The sequence below is a fragment of the Chlamydotis macqueenii genome, chromosome 16, assembly GCF_036417535.1.
Source record: "Chlamydotis macqueenii isolate bChlMac1 chromosome 16, bChlMac1.mat, whole genome shotgun sequence".
Taxonomy (NCBI): domain Eukaryota; kingdom Metazoa; phylum Chordata; class Aves; order Otidiformes; family Otididae; genus Chlamydotis; species Chlamydotis macqueenii.
The window spans coordinates 6,241,564-6,258,691 of NC_141571.1; the positions used below are offsets into that span (position 1 = coordinate 6,241,564).

General features: G+C 51.5%; 1 protein-coding gene across 3 annotated transcripts; it reads right to left on the reverse strand.

Annotated features, from left to right (window-relative positions):
• Positions 1–151: 151 nt before the first annotated feature.
• On the reverse strand, positions 152–16,082 carry PKIG (cAMP-dependent protein kinase inhibitor gamma). Of its 3 annotated transcripts, XM_086760648.1 has the most exons (4): positions 15,852–16,077; positions 10,367–10,434; positions 2,242–2,417; positions 152–1,111 (listed from the first exon to the last, which is right to left on the reverse strand). In XM_086760648.1, exons 3-4 carry the CDS (start codon positions 2,390–2,392, stop codon positions 1,032–1,034), a joined length of 231 nt encoding a protein of 76 aa, XP_086616774.1. In that variant the 5' UTR covers positions 2,393–2,417; positions 10,367–10,434; positions 15,852–16,077; the 3' UTR covers positions 152–1,031. The 3 variants fall into 3 exon arrangements, with proteins under 3 accessions (XP_086616774.1, XP_086616775.1, XP_086616773.1); XM_086760649.1 differs by lacking the exon at positions 10,367–10,434 and having other exon boundaries at positions 15,852–16,082; XM_086760647.1 differs by lacking the exons at positions 10,367–10,434; positions 15,852–16,077 and adding an exon at positions 6,209–6,321.
• Between the last annotated feature and the right edge of the window lie 1,046 nt (positions 16,083–17,128).

A 17,128-nucleotide genomic window follows, 5' to 3' on the forward strand; every position in this document is an offset into this window, starting at 1 on the left:
TCCATCTGGGTGCTGCAAACATCGGGGGTTTCACAGACCCAAACAGAAGGGTCTCTCTTGTAACCCAGCTCTGGATCTCCCTGTCAGGGGAGGCTGGTGTACGGCCCTGCAGCCCAGCCTGCTACAAGGGAAAACAGAGGAAGAAGAAACATCCAGGCAGAAATACACCTTCAGTACTTGAAGGCTGTGTTATTTATTCCAACAGCTTATATAGTTTTATCAAACAATCTTTAACACAAAACATGTCTCCTAAAAGAGAGAATGGTGTAAGATCCTACCAGAGATCATCTCAGCTAACAGCTTGCAAAGTTAAGCCTGAATTTCAACAGTCAAACCAGCAAAATGTGTCTCCTCTCCCCTTAACAATATATCTTAAAATGCTAAAACCCAAAGAAAAAGATGCCTGCGGCTGGTGCTGCTGGGTCTGTCGGTGGAGCTTGTCCACACAGGGCTGTGCTTTGGTCCTTTCCTGATGCTAAGCGGCAGCGGCACAGGTGAGTGGTGCTTGACCTGAAGGCAGCGGGACTGGCCGGGTCTCTTCCCCGCTGCCCACCCTGCCAAGGGGCTGCATGGACAGTCCAGAGGCCAGGTCAGCTCTAAGATGCAGATGAGGGTGAGGCTTAGAAAAAACCAACAATCTAAATGTCTAATCTATGGAAACAGAATAAATAATAGTCTAAATTTGTGAAAGAGGAAGGTACCTTGGACAGAAAAGTCTGCTATGTCTATTATTACTGAAATTGGTTTTTCCCCTGGGGGAAAATTGCAGCTAAGGCATCTTGAGAATGGCTCATATCACTACAACCACGGCAGTGTTGCTCTAAATCGTGAGGGATGGGAGCAGAAGTCTTTTGGAGGTGCCAGTCCTTGCACAGCATCTTGTGGCTCTCTAAACAAAAATGGTTGCAGCAAGGCATTTGACAGGCAACTTGCTGTTCCAGGTTGTTTTTTGTCCACAGATTCAATTGCAAATTCTCATTTAACATTCACAGCCAGGCCCTCCTCCTGCCCATCCCACCCCCTGTACACTGTCATGGGGAGGGGCTGTTTTCTTGCCCCTTTGGTCTTGCTCCAGGGTCGTTCTCAGAAGAAGTGGCATCTCTTTGGCTTTCTGCAGAAGGGAGGATTAGGAAGAAAGCATGGTTACACTTTGCCAGGACACAAGCGATCAGTAATTGCTATAGCTGATTTGATCCAGATTGCCTCCTGAGGACCTATGGCTACCCTCCTGCAGCCAGATATTTGGTTTAAGAGTACTGAGTTCTCCCTCTACATTCTTGGAGTACAAATGCTTCCCAAACGATCTGGTGATGCTGGGAGTGAGCCTTGGGGCAGGGATGTGCTGTCCTTTGTCTAACCTGGAAAGGCAACTTGCAAGCGCTCCAGGAATATCTTCCGGACAGCCTGGCAGCTACCTGGGTTGATCTCTGTTAGAAGAGCTCTAATTTGTGCTTATTATGGACCAATGGATGAACATGTGCTAGTATGGACACGTTGGGGTAATGTGTTCTAAAGTGTTTTTTTATAGTTACAGATTGGAGGAGTGAAAGAGAAAGGGTGAAAAAATTATTTTAATGCCCTGCAGTGGTGCTGTGTGTTTTGTGGGTTATTGGTGAAATCATGCTGGCTGGTTTGCTTGGGCTCTGAGTGCAGGAGTTACGCTGCTTGCAGTCAGCTGGTCGACATGGATTGAGCCGGGTGATGCTGCTGCCGTGTTTGGGCTCCAGGGGAAGATTTGGAGATGGCTGGTGGTGTTTTAATTTTTTTCTGTTGTTACTTAAAATACTGTGGAACTATTTGAAGGCTGATTTAAAAACAAAACAAAACAAAAAAACCAACAAAGAAAACGCAAACCACAACCCACCCCACATTTGATTTTTATAAAGGCTAAGATTTATCTCATATGTAATTTGCCCAGGGAATGCTTTTGGTCAGTCCATGTCTTGTTTAAGCACTAGTCCCACTACAAACCAGCTGAGCAAAGGGCTGGAACGTGTAGGGCTTGTGTGCTGAGAACCCCAGGACCGTCCCGTTCATTGCAAGAGCCCCTCGGCCCAGGGAGTCTCACACTAGGTGAGCACCCATCGAGCATGAAGGCACTGACTGCAGTGAGGAATGGGATATTCCTCCTGAGTATCTGCGTGATGCTCCCGGAGGCAGCACTGGTCAGCTGCGCTGCCATTTCGTGCCTTGCCCTTCCAGCACCAGGAACTGGGTTTACTGGTGTCTGTGGCAGCTCACCTGCTCCTTCAACGGCGAGGTCGCCTAGGTCCTCGGTCAGCTTGCGCATGCTGATGGTGGTTGCATCTCGTTGGATGTCGTGGACAGCATTCCTCCGACCAGCCCGATCGCAGGAAATAAAGTCGGTGTACGTGCTGGACTCTACCTCCATTGCATCTCTATATGTCTGCAAAACGCTGTGGAGAAAACCCAGCTGTGAGGTCAAGGATGCTCAGCAAGCCTGGAGTCATGGCTCCTTCCAGGTTAGGTTACTCCATAGAGTTAAATTACAGCCTGAAAAAAATAGTCCCTGTAACTCTGCTCCGGTTCTTCTGACAGCAGCTACTGAAATCTCAGATATCAACGCTGTCACGTGGGGCAGTGTGTTGGGTGACCCACGGTGGCAGGTGACCAACCGTGTGGGGTGACCCATCGTGCCAGGTGATGCGCTGTGCCAGCTGAGAGCAGGCAGGCAGGAAAGCCCTGCCCCAGCTCCCTCACCAGCCCTTGTTCTGCCTTCCCATTGCAGAGCGAGGCAGAGGAGGTGTTTGTCCCTCCTTTCGAGGTTCTGGCTTTAGGAGCTGCGAGGTTGCTTGCAGCAGCTTTTTCCTACAGGAAAAAAAAAGGGTTTCAGAAAAAGCCCTCCTTCCTCCTCAAAATGCCACTAGAGATTTGAACGGAAACCGAATTTGGCTCCCTGCACTGGCGGGGTGGGGTGCTGATCCGGCTTGAATTTGTAACGGGAAATGATCAAGGCCCTGACGGATACCTGCTGGAAAGCTCAGGGAGCAGTGGAGTGTTTTATAGGTTTTGGATCAGTACTGGCCTCCACTGGCTGTCGGATGTCACTGGAAAAGTGTTGGGCTGGAGTGCTTTGAGATCAGCACTTCAACTGAGAATCAGCCCCTCTGTGAGACAGCTGGATCCCTTTGCTCGGGGCCTGTGTCTGTGCCAAGCGCAGAGCGCGAAGAAAGCGGCCGCTCGTCACACGCGAGCTGCGCTGCGAGCCAGCTATTAGTTCAGCCTGGTGAGTCCTGAAGTTGTCGCTTTTCATTTCAGCCGACAGTTTAACTTGCCAGCGTTTGTACAGCACACAGAGTCCAGGGACCTCAGCAGCCCAGGGAACATATCATCAGCGTCCTGGTGCACGCTGCCTCTGCTCTGGAAACCTGGTGCTCTTGGTTCCGGCTGCTGTTTACCCAGTTTGGCACTTAGTTTTTTTCTGCGTGGAAGTTAAGAGATCAGTCGTCATCTCACCTGTGACTCTGCTCACTGTAAAAAATGCCTTTAGCCCTGCTGATGTTGTCGATACTTGAAGAAGGTCCTGATTAGAACGCTTGTGTGTAATGAGAAAAAAAAAAAAATCAACTTCTTGTCATTTACTTGCCTTTGTATTTTGGGGTTAACGACCCACTGAGAAACTTGATTAGCCTCCTGTACAAATCCTGCTTAATATTGATCTTCCTACCAGGGAAATCTGCTGGTTCCTGCCCAGACCACCAGCCTGGGCGGGAATCACACTCCTCACTCCCTAATCCTTGATGTTACGGCAGTAGAAAGAAGATGCTGATGAAGATGCAATAGCCAGGATAAGAAGGACAAGAGAGGGTAAATTCTCCCTGTTCCTGACACTGAGCTGGGTGCAGTAACCTCAAACCTGTGTAAAACTGGTATGTTTCTGTAGCCCCAGGAACTTCTCTCTTGCTGCTGATGCCAGCTCAGGGAGGGCTGGCACTGCCCCACTTGTGGGATGTGGGGCTTGGCCCACCCAGTCCTCCCAGGAGAACCTGCTTCTCCAAACCGAGCAAATCCTTGCAAACACTCGGCCTTCCAGTACCTAAAGGGGGCTGATAAGAAAGATGAGGACAAACTTTTTAGCAGGACCTGTTGCAATATTACAAGGGGCAATGGTTTTAAACTAGAAGAGGGTAGATTCAGACTGGGCATAAGGAAGAAATGTTTCCCGCTGAGGGTGATGGAACACTGGCCCAGGTTGCCCAGAGAGGTGGTCAATGCCCCATCCCTGGAAACATTCCAGGCCAGGTTGGACGGAGCTCTGAGCAACCTGATCTGGTTGGAGATGTCCCTCCTCCTTGCAGGGCAGTTGGACTGGATGGGCTTTAACAGTCCCTTCCGACCCAAACCATTCTGTGATTCTATGATGCTATGAGCAAGTGTGCAGAAGCAGGTTTGGGTCCTGGCTTGATGGCCAGGAGATGGCGTGTGTGATTTAAATATTTTCCATGGCTGGGATGGTTCCTGCCTTCCACTCTCCGTGGGAAGAGCTGGAGGGAGCAGATTCATGAGCGAAGCTTTCAAAAGTGTGCAGTTCCTTCAAGATATTCAAGGTGGGTGGCTCCCAAAAGCCTTGCAGGCAGATCCCTCCCTTCTGCCTCTGGGAAGCCATTGGACTGAGGAGGTGATAAGAGAGGTCGCCTCAATTTTTGATAGAACCCTCTGATTTTTCAAAGAGCATTTCCAGGCAGGTACAGAACAATTCAGTGGGGTTTTAGTCAGTGGAAACATCTTTTAACATCTGCCAGGGACAAGAAAGGAACCACCTTCCCTCAGGCCCACGTAGTTCAACTTGAAACTACGTCACCCTGGGCAGCCATTTAGTGGTGGTGGGGTGTGCAAAGAGGGGTGCATCACATGCTGGCTCCCCACCTTGGGTTTTTCACGCTCCCATGGGCCGGCGGGAGGGAACGTTGTGCCAGCTCTTGCCAGGCATTGCAGGAATAAGGCTGCAGCACACAACTGCGCAACGCAAGGGTTTTCAGGGCACTTCAAAGAGATGATTCAACTTGTGCCCAAAGGGTCATTTTCTCCCTCCCTTCCCTTCTTGCTGATGATAACAGAATCTGTCTCTGTGCCCTCTGCGTGGAGTGCCAGCCCACAGGGACGGAGCAGGGGATGCATGGCGCGGTGACAAAGGCCACCAGCAGGTAGCTGGAACCTGCTGCCTGTTGCAGGCTCCTCAAAAGCTTTCTGTGCTGCTTGGAAGGAGGCTGTGTCCCCTCCACCGTGCTGCCCATCCTAGGGCAGCTGGATGTGAGTGAGGGAGCCCCTCACAAGCTGCCACAGGCACCCGACGCGTCCCCAGAGCCACCTCTGCTCCCCTGCCCCGCAGAAATAACCTGGCTCTGTCAAACCTGCCATTTGGTCTGAACTCATTTTTCTGTAGTGTCTTGTGAAGACTAAAAAATCTGAAGCCATAATAGTCTTGGCTTTGCAGGCGTGCACTTGGCTTCCGGAGCAGTTTTGCTGTTGGACCGCAGCTGGGCTCGCCGGCATTTTCCAGGGAAGTCACCCAGCAGCTGACGGAGCAGCTGGCTCCGCTCTGGGAGGCTGCAGATAGACCAGCCCTATGTAGGCACACCAGGGCTGAAATGTACCCATTTAGAAGGTGGATGCTAAGACATTAAAGGGTTAAATGTTTCTTCTGGCTCTCGGTAGAAGAAACCAGGGCATTTCTTTTGGGTCAGCTCAATGCCCCTCTCAGTCCCACAAGCCAGCATTTAATTCCCATTTCCCCCCTTGCCTGCTTCTCCACAGTGCAGATCTGGGTGACTACAAGCAAACAGTTACCGCAGATAATATGAGAGAGGCAGAGAAATGACCTGCAAACACCGCGGGCGGGTTAAACTCAGCACAGGGCCGCGGGCCTGTAAAGCAAACACAGCCGTGCGACGAGAGCCGCGGCCAGGCCCTGGCTCCATGGGATCGGGCAGACGTTATGGTCACACCCAGCCCCGGACTCCGGTTTCAAGAGGAAACCCTTCACACAATATTGCATCTGTCCCTTGTCTAGGTTAAACTGTAAGCTTTCTATGGCTAGGAAGGGTTATTTTTGTACTCTGCACGATGCTGGCTATCGGCAGGCTGTGCCGAATTCGGCCTGCTTCCCCTCCGCTGCCGGCCTCACTCCTCCTTCCCGCTCTGCCTCGCTTACCTCCTGCTTTCCAACACATTTTCCCCTCCACCTAACCCGCCTTCACAGCAGGCATGAAGGGCCTCTAGGTCAGAGACAGTCCTGTTTGTCTCTACATGGTGCCCGTGGCACTTTTGGGCACAGGGCAGCTTAGTCCCCTTCTTGGACATCCCTGTCCCTCCAGGCAGCCAGCACAGCACACCTGGCCTGCTGTAGGGAAGGCGGTTCAACGGTTAAATGCAGCAATGGATTTCCCTGCTTAACTAAGCCTGAATCATGGCTCAATCCCACCCTGCTCTCCTTCAAAACCTCCCTGTCCTCTGGGTGCAAACGGGAGTGGTTGTTCAGCCTGCCGTGCTGTCCCCCCAGCATGTTTGTCACCCTTTCTTTTGGTCCCCAAACTTCTGGAGTCATAAAGCCATGAAGCCAAGCTGTGTTTCTGGGGTGAAATGTCAAAGTTTTGCTGGGGAATAGGGATGTGACACCTTTTACTGCTCATGCATCGCATCCCTTCATTGTCAACCTGCAGGGACTGGGGCACGAAGTTTGTACGCTCGTCTTCAAGCTCTCTGCTTTGTGCAGAGCCCCTTGCCCTTTCATTCCAGGGTACAGTGACTATTATTAGACCTCTCCTGCTGGGGCCGGATCCATAACAACAGCAAAACATACTCAACAGCCCTGCTGGGCTTTTAAAATATTTACAGTGTAAGATGGTTTGCTGCGGAGGGGGCCCTGGTAGAGCACAGAGATGTGAGCACCGGGATTTCTGTGCTCCCTGTGGGTCTGCTGTGAGGTTTCCTGCTGGGAGAGTCACATCCAGTGAGGAGGAAAAAAAAATCCCGTAGGGTTGAAGCCAGCACTTGAGGTCAGGGGGTTTCCACCAACTGTCTGACGACTTCCAGCTGGAATTTCAGCAAATTTTCCACTGGCTCTTGTCTGGGAACATGTGTGAGGGGTTGCACATCAAAGAAAGAGGGCTCTGCAATGGTGTTATCAGGGTTAGAGAGTATTTTTAGACCACTGCTCGTGCCTTCAAGGCCTTGCTATGGCTCGTGCACGAGAGCTCACATCCATGGCCAGAAGCCAAGCTAAAGCTGCTGATGTCCTGTTGGCAGCCCAGTCTGGTAGCGGCTTCATATCCAACAAGCATTGGTAAGGCTGCTTTCTGCTATGTCTACATCCTCCAAAATGTGGTGGTGGTAGGTCTTATTGGCCACAACTTATGTGCCCCAAACTGCTGACCCCCGAGTTTCCTGGCTGGGTGAGAAATCAAGCAGGACCAGGGCAGCAGCCTGATCTCCTACCAGGGCGCACGTGTCCATCTCATGTGCTGAGCAGCTTCTTCCTGGGTGAGAACCGTGTGGAAAAGCTTCACCACACTTCAGTGACAAAGAGATGCCAAGGCTGGGCATGGCACACTGGTATTTCTGGAAGGCTTTTGCTATTCTTTGTACTAACTCTGCACGCTCTGGCTCTTACACCAAATACAATGAATTCAGCCAGCGCAGACATCACTGCTTCTCCAGCTACTGCAATGATTTTACAGAAACAGAGCTTTTAGGGTTCTCCAGGACTAATTCATATAATTGGAGTAAATTGTAATTCCTATAAGAGGAGAGCACAGAGAGCAGGAGGACTGAGGCTCAGTGCTCACAAACAGACGCCTTTTTTTGCTTTGCCCTCGTTTCACAGTACTGCCTGTAGAATTGGTAACTAATTGCTGAGCCTCAGATTTAAGATTAGGCCTAGATCGACTCCTCTGCAACTTCACAAACCTTGTATTTAGCTCCACCGAGCCTGCCAATCTCCCTCCCCTCCCTCCTGGCCTTCAGCAGGTCCCCAGGGACCCCCACTGCAGTGTCTCTGCTGTCCCAAGGTACCTCCTGCTGCCCCACATCCTCCCGGCCACTGCCTGGCTCCCAGCTGACGTAAGAGATGCTCCAGCCGGATTTCAAAATCACGGCCAACCCTTGGCATCGGGGTAGGGTGAGTCTTTATGCGTGCTGCTGTGGTCCCCAGGGGAGAAGGGAAGGCTTGGGGAGGAGAGGGGGAGGCGGGAGGGGATTGCTCAGCCCCGTCAGCATCTCGTTAGTGTCAGGATGCGTGGGCGATGGCTGGAGGGAGCTGCCTGTCCATCCATCCATCTGTCTGCCCAGTGGCCAGCTCCAGCCACGCAATGCTGCCAGCCTGCATCCCCGTGCCAGGAGTGGGTGGCACCCCTCTACCAGTCCCCGTGGGGCATGGGTACTGCGCCTCTGCTCCAAAAATCCTCTGCCACAGGAGGACTCATGGTTTGCCTTGGCAACTGGGGCTCAGTGGAGCTCTCTGCTCCTCCCACCCCTCAGCATCGAGTCTCGGCTGCAGCTTAAGCCTCTTCTGCAGCTTCTCACTAAGTTGATTAATGGAAATAATTAGTCTCTTCGTGCATCTGGAGACAGTTGCCGTGACAGCAGTTGTATTTTTGTTTTGTTCCCAGGTCAAGCTTGTTTTTCACATCCCACAATTTTGAGGTGCTAATAAATCAGGGCACACTGGTTCCCCTCCTGGCCTCCGAAAGATGCACATCCCTCTGAGGGATGGGGTGGCACAGCAGGATGAGGCACACTTGGCCCCGCCAGCCCTAGGACATGGCAGGCTGGCACCTTTCTGCCCCCCATTTTTCACCCCCTCAAGCCAGGCTCACAGCGAGTGGACACAGCTCTTTGACTTCTGCACAGCAAAGTGCAGCGAGCCAGAGCCCTCTGTTTACCCAGCACAGCCATGAGCACCCATTGCCTTGTGAGCCAGCACCCACAGGTCTCTCCATCCCCTGCAGAGACGCTTTGAAAGCTGTAAGGAGTACAAGGGTACAAGTCCCTTCTCCATTATTTTTATTTTCTCCCAGCTGCTTACTTAGCTGCCTTTATACATCAGCGTATTTTCACATGAACAAAACCAGTGACCCTGTGGAAGATCTACCAGTGCCTGAACTTGCAAAGCAAATGAACCACAGACCAGTCACTTGAAGCCCTTCAGCTGCAAAAGCCCCACAGCTGCTGTTGCAGGCACGTTCCAGGAAGACTCATGTTATTGTCCTCGCTTGTGACGTGAAGACACCCCATCACATCTGGGTCATGGGGTGAATTCCTTTGCAACAGGGATGCCCTTCAGACTTGGGTTCCCTGTCTTCCCCCAAACCACACAGGAAGAAAAGTCCCTGCTGGGTTTCACCTCAAAGGCTGGAAAACTCCCCAGTGGTCCCACAGCTCTTCTGATCACATGAAGGTACTGCCCTCTGAGTGAGTATCACCTACTCAAACCCTGCTTGAATTCCTGGCCCAGGGATGCTCACCCCTCCAACACCTTGCAGGCCTTCCTGGGCAAGGAGAAGTCAAATAAGCCTAGAGGAGATGCAGCTGGGGCTGTTATCTAGCACAGCTGCCCTTGTCATGCATAAAAGGAAGGTAAAGCCACAGCAGCTCTTGATGGGCTAGCTCTGTTTTTGGGTGGAGGAAGACGTTTCTACAAGGTAAGCAAGGATGGGTCTTTATTTTCATGCCTAGCAGGGAAAAAAGCAATTTTGTCCACCTTTTCTTTCTGATCTGAGGAGTTGAGCTCTGCTGCTGTGTGAAAGCAGTGCTCGCATGGCTGCAAAGGAGAGCTTAGCTTGGAAAAGGTGCTGTGCAGGCTGTAACTATGCACTTCTGGCAGCTGTTAGTTGAGAAAATTCTGCTGAACACAGGGTGCGTGAAGCTGAGAGCCACCTGCCTTGGTTTGTCCTCACTCAGGCTTGCATAATCCAACAGGAACTCACATCCAGCACCCCAAGCGTCCTGACTCGGTGTGGTGTAAGGGGCTCAGCGAGGAGCTGTGAAACCTCCTGAGGCGCGGGAGCCCTGGCAGCTCCCAGCTGTGCCTAAAAATAACCAGGGCTGCTCTTAAGAGTGTCACTGTGGAATGAGGCTGATTAGTAAAGCCAGGCTTAGCTCTGCTCTCTGGGGCTGGCTGCCGTGTCCATCCCCCCCGCACAGAAGAAAGCCCCCTGTCTCAAAAAATGGAAAGTTGCTAATGAAATGAATTGCCAACTATTTAATGGCCCACTAAAAGAAGAAGGACATGGGGTGTCTCCAGCACCCACGGGAAAGATGCTGGGTACAAAAGACAAAACCCCATTCCTGTTCATGCAGTATCTCCCTCTGAATAAAAATTCTATCAGTCCATAGCGTGAATCCCTACCTGATTTAGTTGACTTTCCTTCTGGACATGACTTCAAACAAGCTTCATATGCGGCAGGGCAGCAGCTTCTGGGGAAGGAGAAGAAAGTAAACATAAGAAAACATTATTTGTGTTTTTGTTGAGAGGCATAAAGCTGAGCTGCTTTTCCACAGTCTGTGGCGAGGATGCGGGGTCTGGCGGGGCTCTGCCCAGCGGGCTCGGTGAGCACAGAGACACCAAGTGAAGGGCTGCGTGGTGGTGGTGCTCATACGGCACCTTCTCGGGAGGGTTTCTTTGTCTCAATCTCTCTCTTAAGAGAGTTGGTTTGTTGTGTCTAAGAGCAAGGGAAGTCCAGCCAGGGGCCTGGCTTCACGGAGAAGTTCTCTCTGGTTTTGCTTCTCCTTTTGCTAACTTCACGTGGGTGTGCTGGGGAGAACTGAAGCGACTTGCGTCTCCTGACCTGCAGCACGGGGGACCCAGTGGCTGCCTCGAAGGGTATAAATGAATATTGGTTTGCAGCTCCGCTGCCCTTTAAAGAAGTGAAACTTCCATACCAGAGTCTCTGAGGCAGAAGGGGAAGTTTGATCTGGTGCTTTTAGTCGCCTTGCGGGGTCTGTCTCTGGCTCCTGGGGTTTCTCTGCTGTTTGTGCACAGCTGTGCCTTCTCCCGCTGTCCCCAAGCCCCACTCAGAGACATTTCCTCTGTGGCCTTAACATCTGTGGGTGCATTGCAATCTCTCGACCTGCAGAGCCCAGCCAACAAGACGCTTATTTTAGCAGCTGTTTCAGCTTCCAGACTTTTTGGAACATCATGGACTTTTTTTATTTTTTCTTTCAATCCCAGGGACAAATATTAGCAGAACAGAAAGCAAGCGATGAACCATTTAACTGTATAAGCAGTAGGTCATCCAGCAATTCATCTGTCTGGCCCACCTGCGTTGGGTACCACTCTGACTGGAACTATTCCCCATCATTTACCAAGCTGGGACAGATCTGTAGCCTTTCTATATTTTTCTTTTTTTTTTTTTTTTCTTTGACCCACTTTTAAAAGTCCCTGGTTATTGGAGCCGACCACTTGCTGGCTCTGGCCCTGTGTCAAGGACAGGGCACTTGCTGCTCCTGTGTGTCCGTTTGCCCATCTGTCAAACGGCGCTATTAATACTTGCTCCCCTCGCTAGATGCTTCAAATATTTGTAAAGCACTTTCAGATCTGCAGATGACAGGCCTATAGAAGTGGAAAATACTAATTATGATCATGCTAGTAGCCAAACAAAGAGATAGGAATCTAACAATACACTTTTGTTAGTGTTTACCCCATTTACAGTGAAGTGCTTACTGGAAACACCGGAACGGAAAAGAAACGGTATTCCCACAACCCTGGGAATATGCATCACCCTTTTGGGGCACCAAGCAGGCAAACAAAAGCAGGAAGGAAGAAAGCAAGCCAGCTTTGGAAATCCACAAGTCTTTATTTTCTTCCCTTGCCTTCCTGCCTCGCTCTGGCTCGCGTGTTACGCAGCACAAACAGTCAAACCTCCAGCACTTCAGATGTGTTGGGAAATATCTCAAAACACACGGCCCTCTGCCAAGAGAGGCTTAAAGCAAATCTGAGCAATGATGCTCTGAAGTAGAAGTTATCACTGTGCAGCCCTCTTCCTGATGGGATGTGGGAGGAACCTCCCATTTTCTTTCAAAAAGAAAAAAAAAAAGCTGATTTTGGAGACAGAAACTCTTTAGCGACTGGTATTGGCTTTTCAACCCTACAGCCCTGGCTCTGGCTAGATGTTTCTCCCCACAGCCCTCACCTGGGTATCTGTAGTCTGCAAATTGGAAGCTGAGCCCCTTGCTCCATCCCCAGAGGCTCATCCTCTGCTAGCGCATCCAGTCCGGGGTGATGGGCAGAGCTCTGATGGCAAAGGCCAGGCAATATCCCACACGGGGAGTCTGGGGATTTCAGAGTGGTACGGTAGCTTAGTCCATGCAGTGTGACTAAGGATGGGCTAGAGTAACTTGTTAAATAACATTTTACATTTCCTAATCTAGACCTGTAGCTCAAAGTACCACAGATTATTTTGGGACCCCTGTGGAAGTGTTTGTTGGATAGCTAAACATCCATACCCCGGCAGGAATGAACTACAAGGGCATCAGCATGATGCAGGTGATTTTGGGGTTCAGATTCCCTCCATGTTTATCAGCTGTTCCCCAAAAGGAACAAGCACACAAACTAAACTGGTCCTCTCAGCACTGCTTCAAAATGAGTATTTTATGTTCCAGCCAAACCCAGCATGTTTTTTTGGCAGAATTCAGCATTATTCTACACAACAGCTGTACCGGTGCTGCTTTTTGATCCAGAGAGGAAATCCTTTCTGGTTTCGAGCAAGGTGATGGCAGCAGAGAGAAGGTCGTTCTTGTGTCTCTCGGCTCCTGGGTAAACAACAGGCTGTCTGCATCGCTGATCGGAGCGGGGGCCTGTTCCTCCCGGGGCAGACCGAGAGACTGTCCTCCACCACAGCTGGCATCCTTGGCCTCAGAGGTACAAGAAAACTTGAAATTGTAGTAGAACGTTTTTCATCAGTTACTAACTACCCTGAACCAAGGGGTTTTATAATCCTTAAAATGCAATATCCTCTTAATCGTACCCAGGATTGTGTTGTTACAGAGATAACTACCTGGTATCTATGAAAACGCCTTCTGAGCTCCTTATTCCAGTGGTATCTGGTGGCAATGAGCTGCACAAATTAATTACACTTAGTGGAAACAGTAATACCGGTAAAGTTGATGACGCTTCCGTGGGAATATGTTTGGCTTATTACATCACTGCAAACATCAGCAAACGTTGGCATTTTGGCGCTCGCTGGGGAGTTCCTGAGGCAGCGGCTTGTGACCGGCAACGTGCCCGCATGAAAGCTGGCGCGGAGGAGCTGTGCGAAGAGCACCGAGCCTCTCCAGGGCTGCACTGGGAAGGAAGCATTTGGGAACTCGCCCTGCAAACCAGAAATGGGCGAGAGAAAGTACCTATCTCCATAGGCTCGAGGGGAGTGACATAGGCTCGAGGGGAGTGAGTGTTTTGAAGCAGGGGAAAAGGTGGTTCAGAGTCCAACTGCTGTTCTTCCTGCTCACGCTGCGGGTGCCAGCTGCGTCCTGGAGCGATGTCTCGACCTCTATAACTGCCATCATGAGGAGCTGGGGACAAAGTCCACGCAACAACTGAACCTTCCCTTCTCACTGGCTGGGGTGGCAAGCCTTGAGAGCAGCTCCCTTTATGACTTGGCTTTTTCTAATCATAGGCTAGAGACCATTAGAAGGATGGGGTTTTTTTCAATCTCATCCTCTCCAAAATGGCTACTGTGATGGAAAATATGTTTTCTGGATCAGTCCATACATGCTGCTTTGGTGATGCTAAGTAAACGCTTAGTAGTGTGGAGAAACAATTGAATCTGGGCTTTGAATGTGAAAAGGGGAGAGACCAGAACAGGGTGGCATAGAAAGACAAACAAAAAGCTGGATTGACGCTTCTGCTGTTTCTTATAGACTCACAGATTCATCACTGATTCTGCCATAGTAGCCCATGTCAAATAGGAATAACGCTGGTGTTTGGTTGCCCAGATGGGCTGGAAGCATTAATGCAGAGCAGTATGCTGCAGGAACTGGCTCTGAATTGTGAAAGATCAGGAAATGTTAGAAACTTGGAAACAAGTTTTTCACAGTTATTTTGGGGTGGCCAGGTTGTGTGCCTGTGGTTGTTCCTCTGAGTGGGTTCAAAAGTAGACGTACCTTTCTTTGGCATAAGAGGATAAGGGGGAAAAGCAAAACTCTGCATCCCAGCTCACTCTGTGCCTGTACCCCTCCTCAGACTCGGCCACCGAGTGCAGAAACAACAGGCGGTTGGGAGATGCATGGCTCTGAACAGCCTTGGGGTTTCATCTCTCCATGACCAAGCTACGTACACTGGGACCCTGTGTACTACACTTAATGATCTCCAGTTCTTTAAGGCACTGCTTGGTCCATGCTGTCTGGAAACTGTCCCTGAAAAGGATGGCACAGGGGACTTGTATGTCTGTGGGGAGCTCTGTCTGAGGGACTCCATGCCCTGTTCTGTCCTTGAGGTATATTAAGTACTACGGGTGCTTCTATGTTTATAAACATTCGTTTAACCAACATCTGCACTATGAATGAATCCAGGCATTGAGAATCTCTTCATGCATCCTTCTTTCCCAAACACCATTCCTCACGAGAGCAGAAACATGACAATTTCTCTGTTGGGTGGCCGGGCATTAGCACAGTGGCCCCTAGAGCCAAGAGTCTCAGAAGCCAAGGTGTGCCCCACAGCTACCCAAGTCAGGCACGCCGACCTCATCGCAAGCAAACAGCCCAGAGCCTGAAGGGCAACCGTTCTATGGTCTCCACTACCCAGCCAAGCCATCCCCACTCTACAGGTCTCCTCTTGCTCTTGCACTGCTGCAGCATCCCCGCTGTGGCTTCCTCTTGCTCGTTTGACCCAAGCCTGTCCTCCTCCTAGTTTGTGCCATCAGCCCATCCATCCAGAGCATCGCTTCTGGCTTCTCATCTACATTTGGCTCTTGTTCTGTGGACCCATTTACCCCTTCCAAGCAAAGGGAAACGTTTGGCAAATGCCCCTTTGGGGCCAAGGCATTACATGCATGTGAAAGCTCACCACGGCAGCTTGCTACCAGCTGCTCAGGGGAATCCAGAGAGAGGAGAGAAAGAGGTGGAGGAATTTGCAAAGCCTCCTGAGAATACCACCACACAGCAGTTCTTTTTTTATCCTGAGTCTTTGCCTTTTAAAACGTTTGCTTGGAAAGCTGGATGCCAGGGAGTTTCCGAGCTCGCTTCCGCTGCCACGCTCTGCAAAGCCCTCGCCCGAGGTTCGAAGGGGAGCCCCGGGCAGACCTGCAGCTCCCGACAGCCCTAAGGATGGATTCATGTCACAGCCCTGCACGGATGGCACGCCGGGTGCCTGTCCCGCAGGCTGGCATCTGTTCCCGTGCGAGCACAGAGCCGCCCCGATGCTGAAAGGGTTTCCCTCTGGTGAGTCGCTCAGAATAAATGGACACATGTCAGAAATGAGGCCAGAAATCCCCGCGGGGGTCACTGATCCACGGTCCTTTGTGATTTCGAACCACCGAGCCTGCTCTCCCTGCTACCCCTTCGCAGCAAGTACTGAGCTGTGTTATTTTCCCAGTGAAACAGCAGCCACCTCCCTGCCATCAGCCTCAAACGGTTTCTCCCAACAGCAGAAAAACTGGGATGCAGCTTAGTTTTTCAGCCCCAGGTTTTGTGGGCAGAAAAATCTCGCTGTTTGCAGGCAGTTAGGTAAAAGTTAAGTGTGTCTCTAAACAAATCGCCCTTTCGTAGTGTGGCTCTGGCTCCCGTGCCAAGAGGGAGAGCAGCTCCTCACCGTGCTGCCGGGCAGGGCTCCTGGCCACCGACCACCCCAGCCCATCGCCTGCCCCACATGCTCGCAAAATGTGCACAGCCCTACTTACAGCCACCTCACCTCCCGCTGCCTCTCAAATCCCAGGTTCCGTGGTCCCACTGCCGAGGACGGAATCGAGCCCGGATTACACCCTCTCGGCGTCTCTGCCTGCCGTGGCCAGCAGCCAAGCCGGCCAGGGGAGTCGCAGCCAGTTTCAGACTTGCAGTTTCCTTGTAGTGGGAGCTGCTAAATGAAGTTGCACTTCTGGGGCCGAGGGGCGTGTTCTCCTCCTCCGAGTCAGTCCCTGCTGCTGTAATCCAATGCTCATCCCGATGATGTCAAGCAGCTACTGCTCAGCTCCTACCTTACAGTCGGCGGGAGGGATCCGTTTCCTTTTCACAGCGATCTTTGTTTAGCCTCGCCGTGTAACCCCATCCCCAGGCAGCTGCGTGTGCCCAAACATCCTTCCTTCGATGCCGGGCGCTGCAGGTTTTGCTGCAGGGCTCTTCCTCCCGCCCGCTGCTGCCCCAAAGTTCTCCGGTGCATCTCTCGGATGCGCGTCCCACCTGCATCCCGCCATTTGTCCTCTCCATCAGGGCCTGGCCTTCGCACCCTGTGCAGCCTGAGCTATTTTACCAGGTGCAGCACTGGGGAAGTGCCTCCCAGGGAAAAAAAAAAATAGCTGTGTGGTTTTTTAGAGTGGCTTTTGTGGGGTAAAATACACACGTGCTTCAGCACACCTGCCCCTGGGTGCCAGCCTTAATTGGGGGTGCAATGCAGCGCTGGTGATGGCACGTGGATTTAAGGGGGGGAAGGTGCTTAGGGCAAGGCAATACCACATATCAAGCGCATACCTTTGTATCCACCCTGCTGTGAAGCACAGCCTGGGACCTCTTGGTAAGCTTGGGGACACACTAGAAGAGGAAATTTTGGCTGTTCTTGTCACCCCAGGGGCCCAGGAATGTCTTTCTGTGTGGTATCACCTCCCAGTGTCCCACCAGCCTTGGAGACACCACTGGGCTGCTGACGCCAAACGAAGAAGCTGGTTGCGGTGCCGGGTGTCTAGCCTGCCCCATGCTCCTGTGTGAACACACAAGGGTGTGGATATTGCTGCCTGGACGCCCCAAATGCAGCAGGGCTCATTAGTGCTAATTGTTTTGCTGAGAAAGACTCACTCCATCCCTGCTGTAAGGACACTCCGGTCCTCAGCCTTGCAAGGAGGTGGAAGAAGTGGCACAACTCAACCGGACAGCGGGATGGGTGTTTGCCAAGGACCGGATCCAGTCCCAGTCCCTGGTAGAGCTAGACCAGCTTTTATTTCAGGTTGCACGCAAAGTGAGCAGTGGG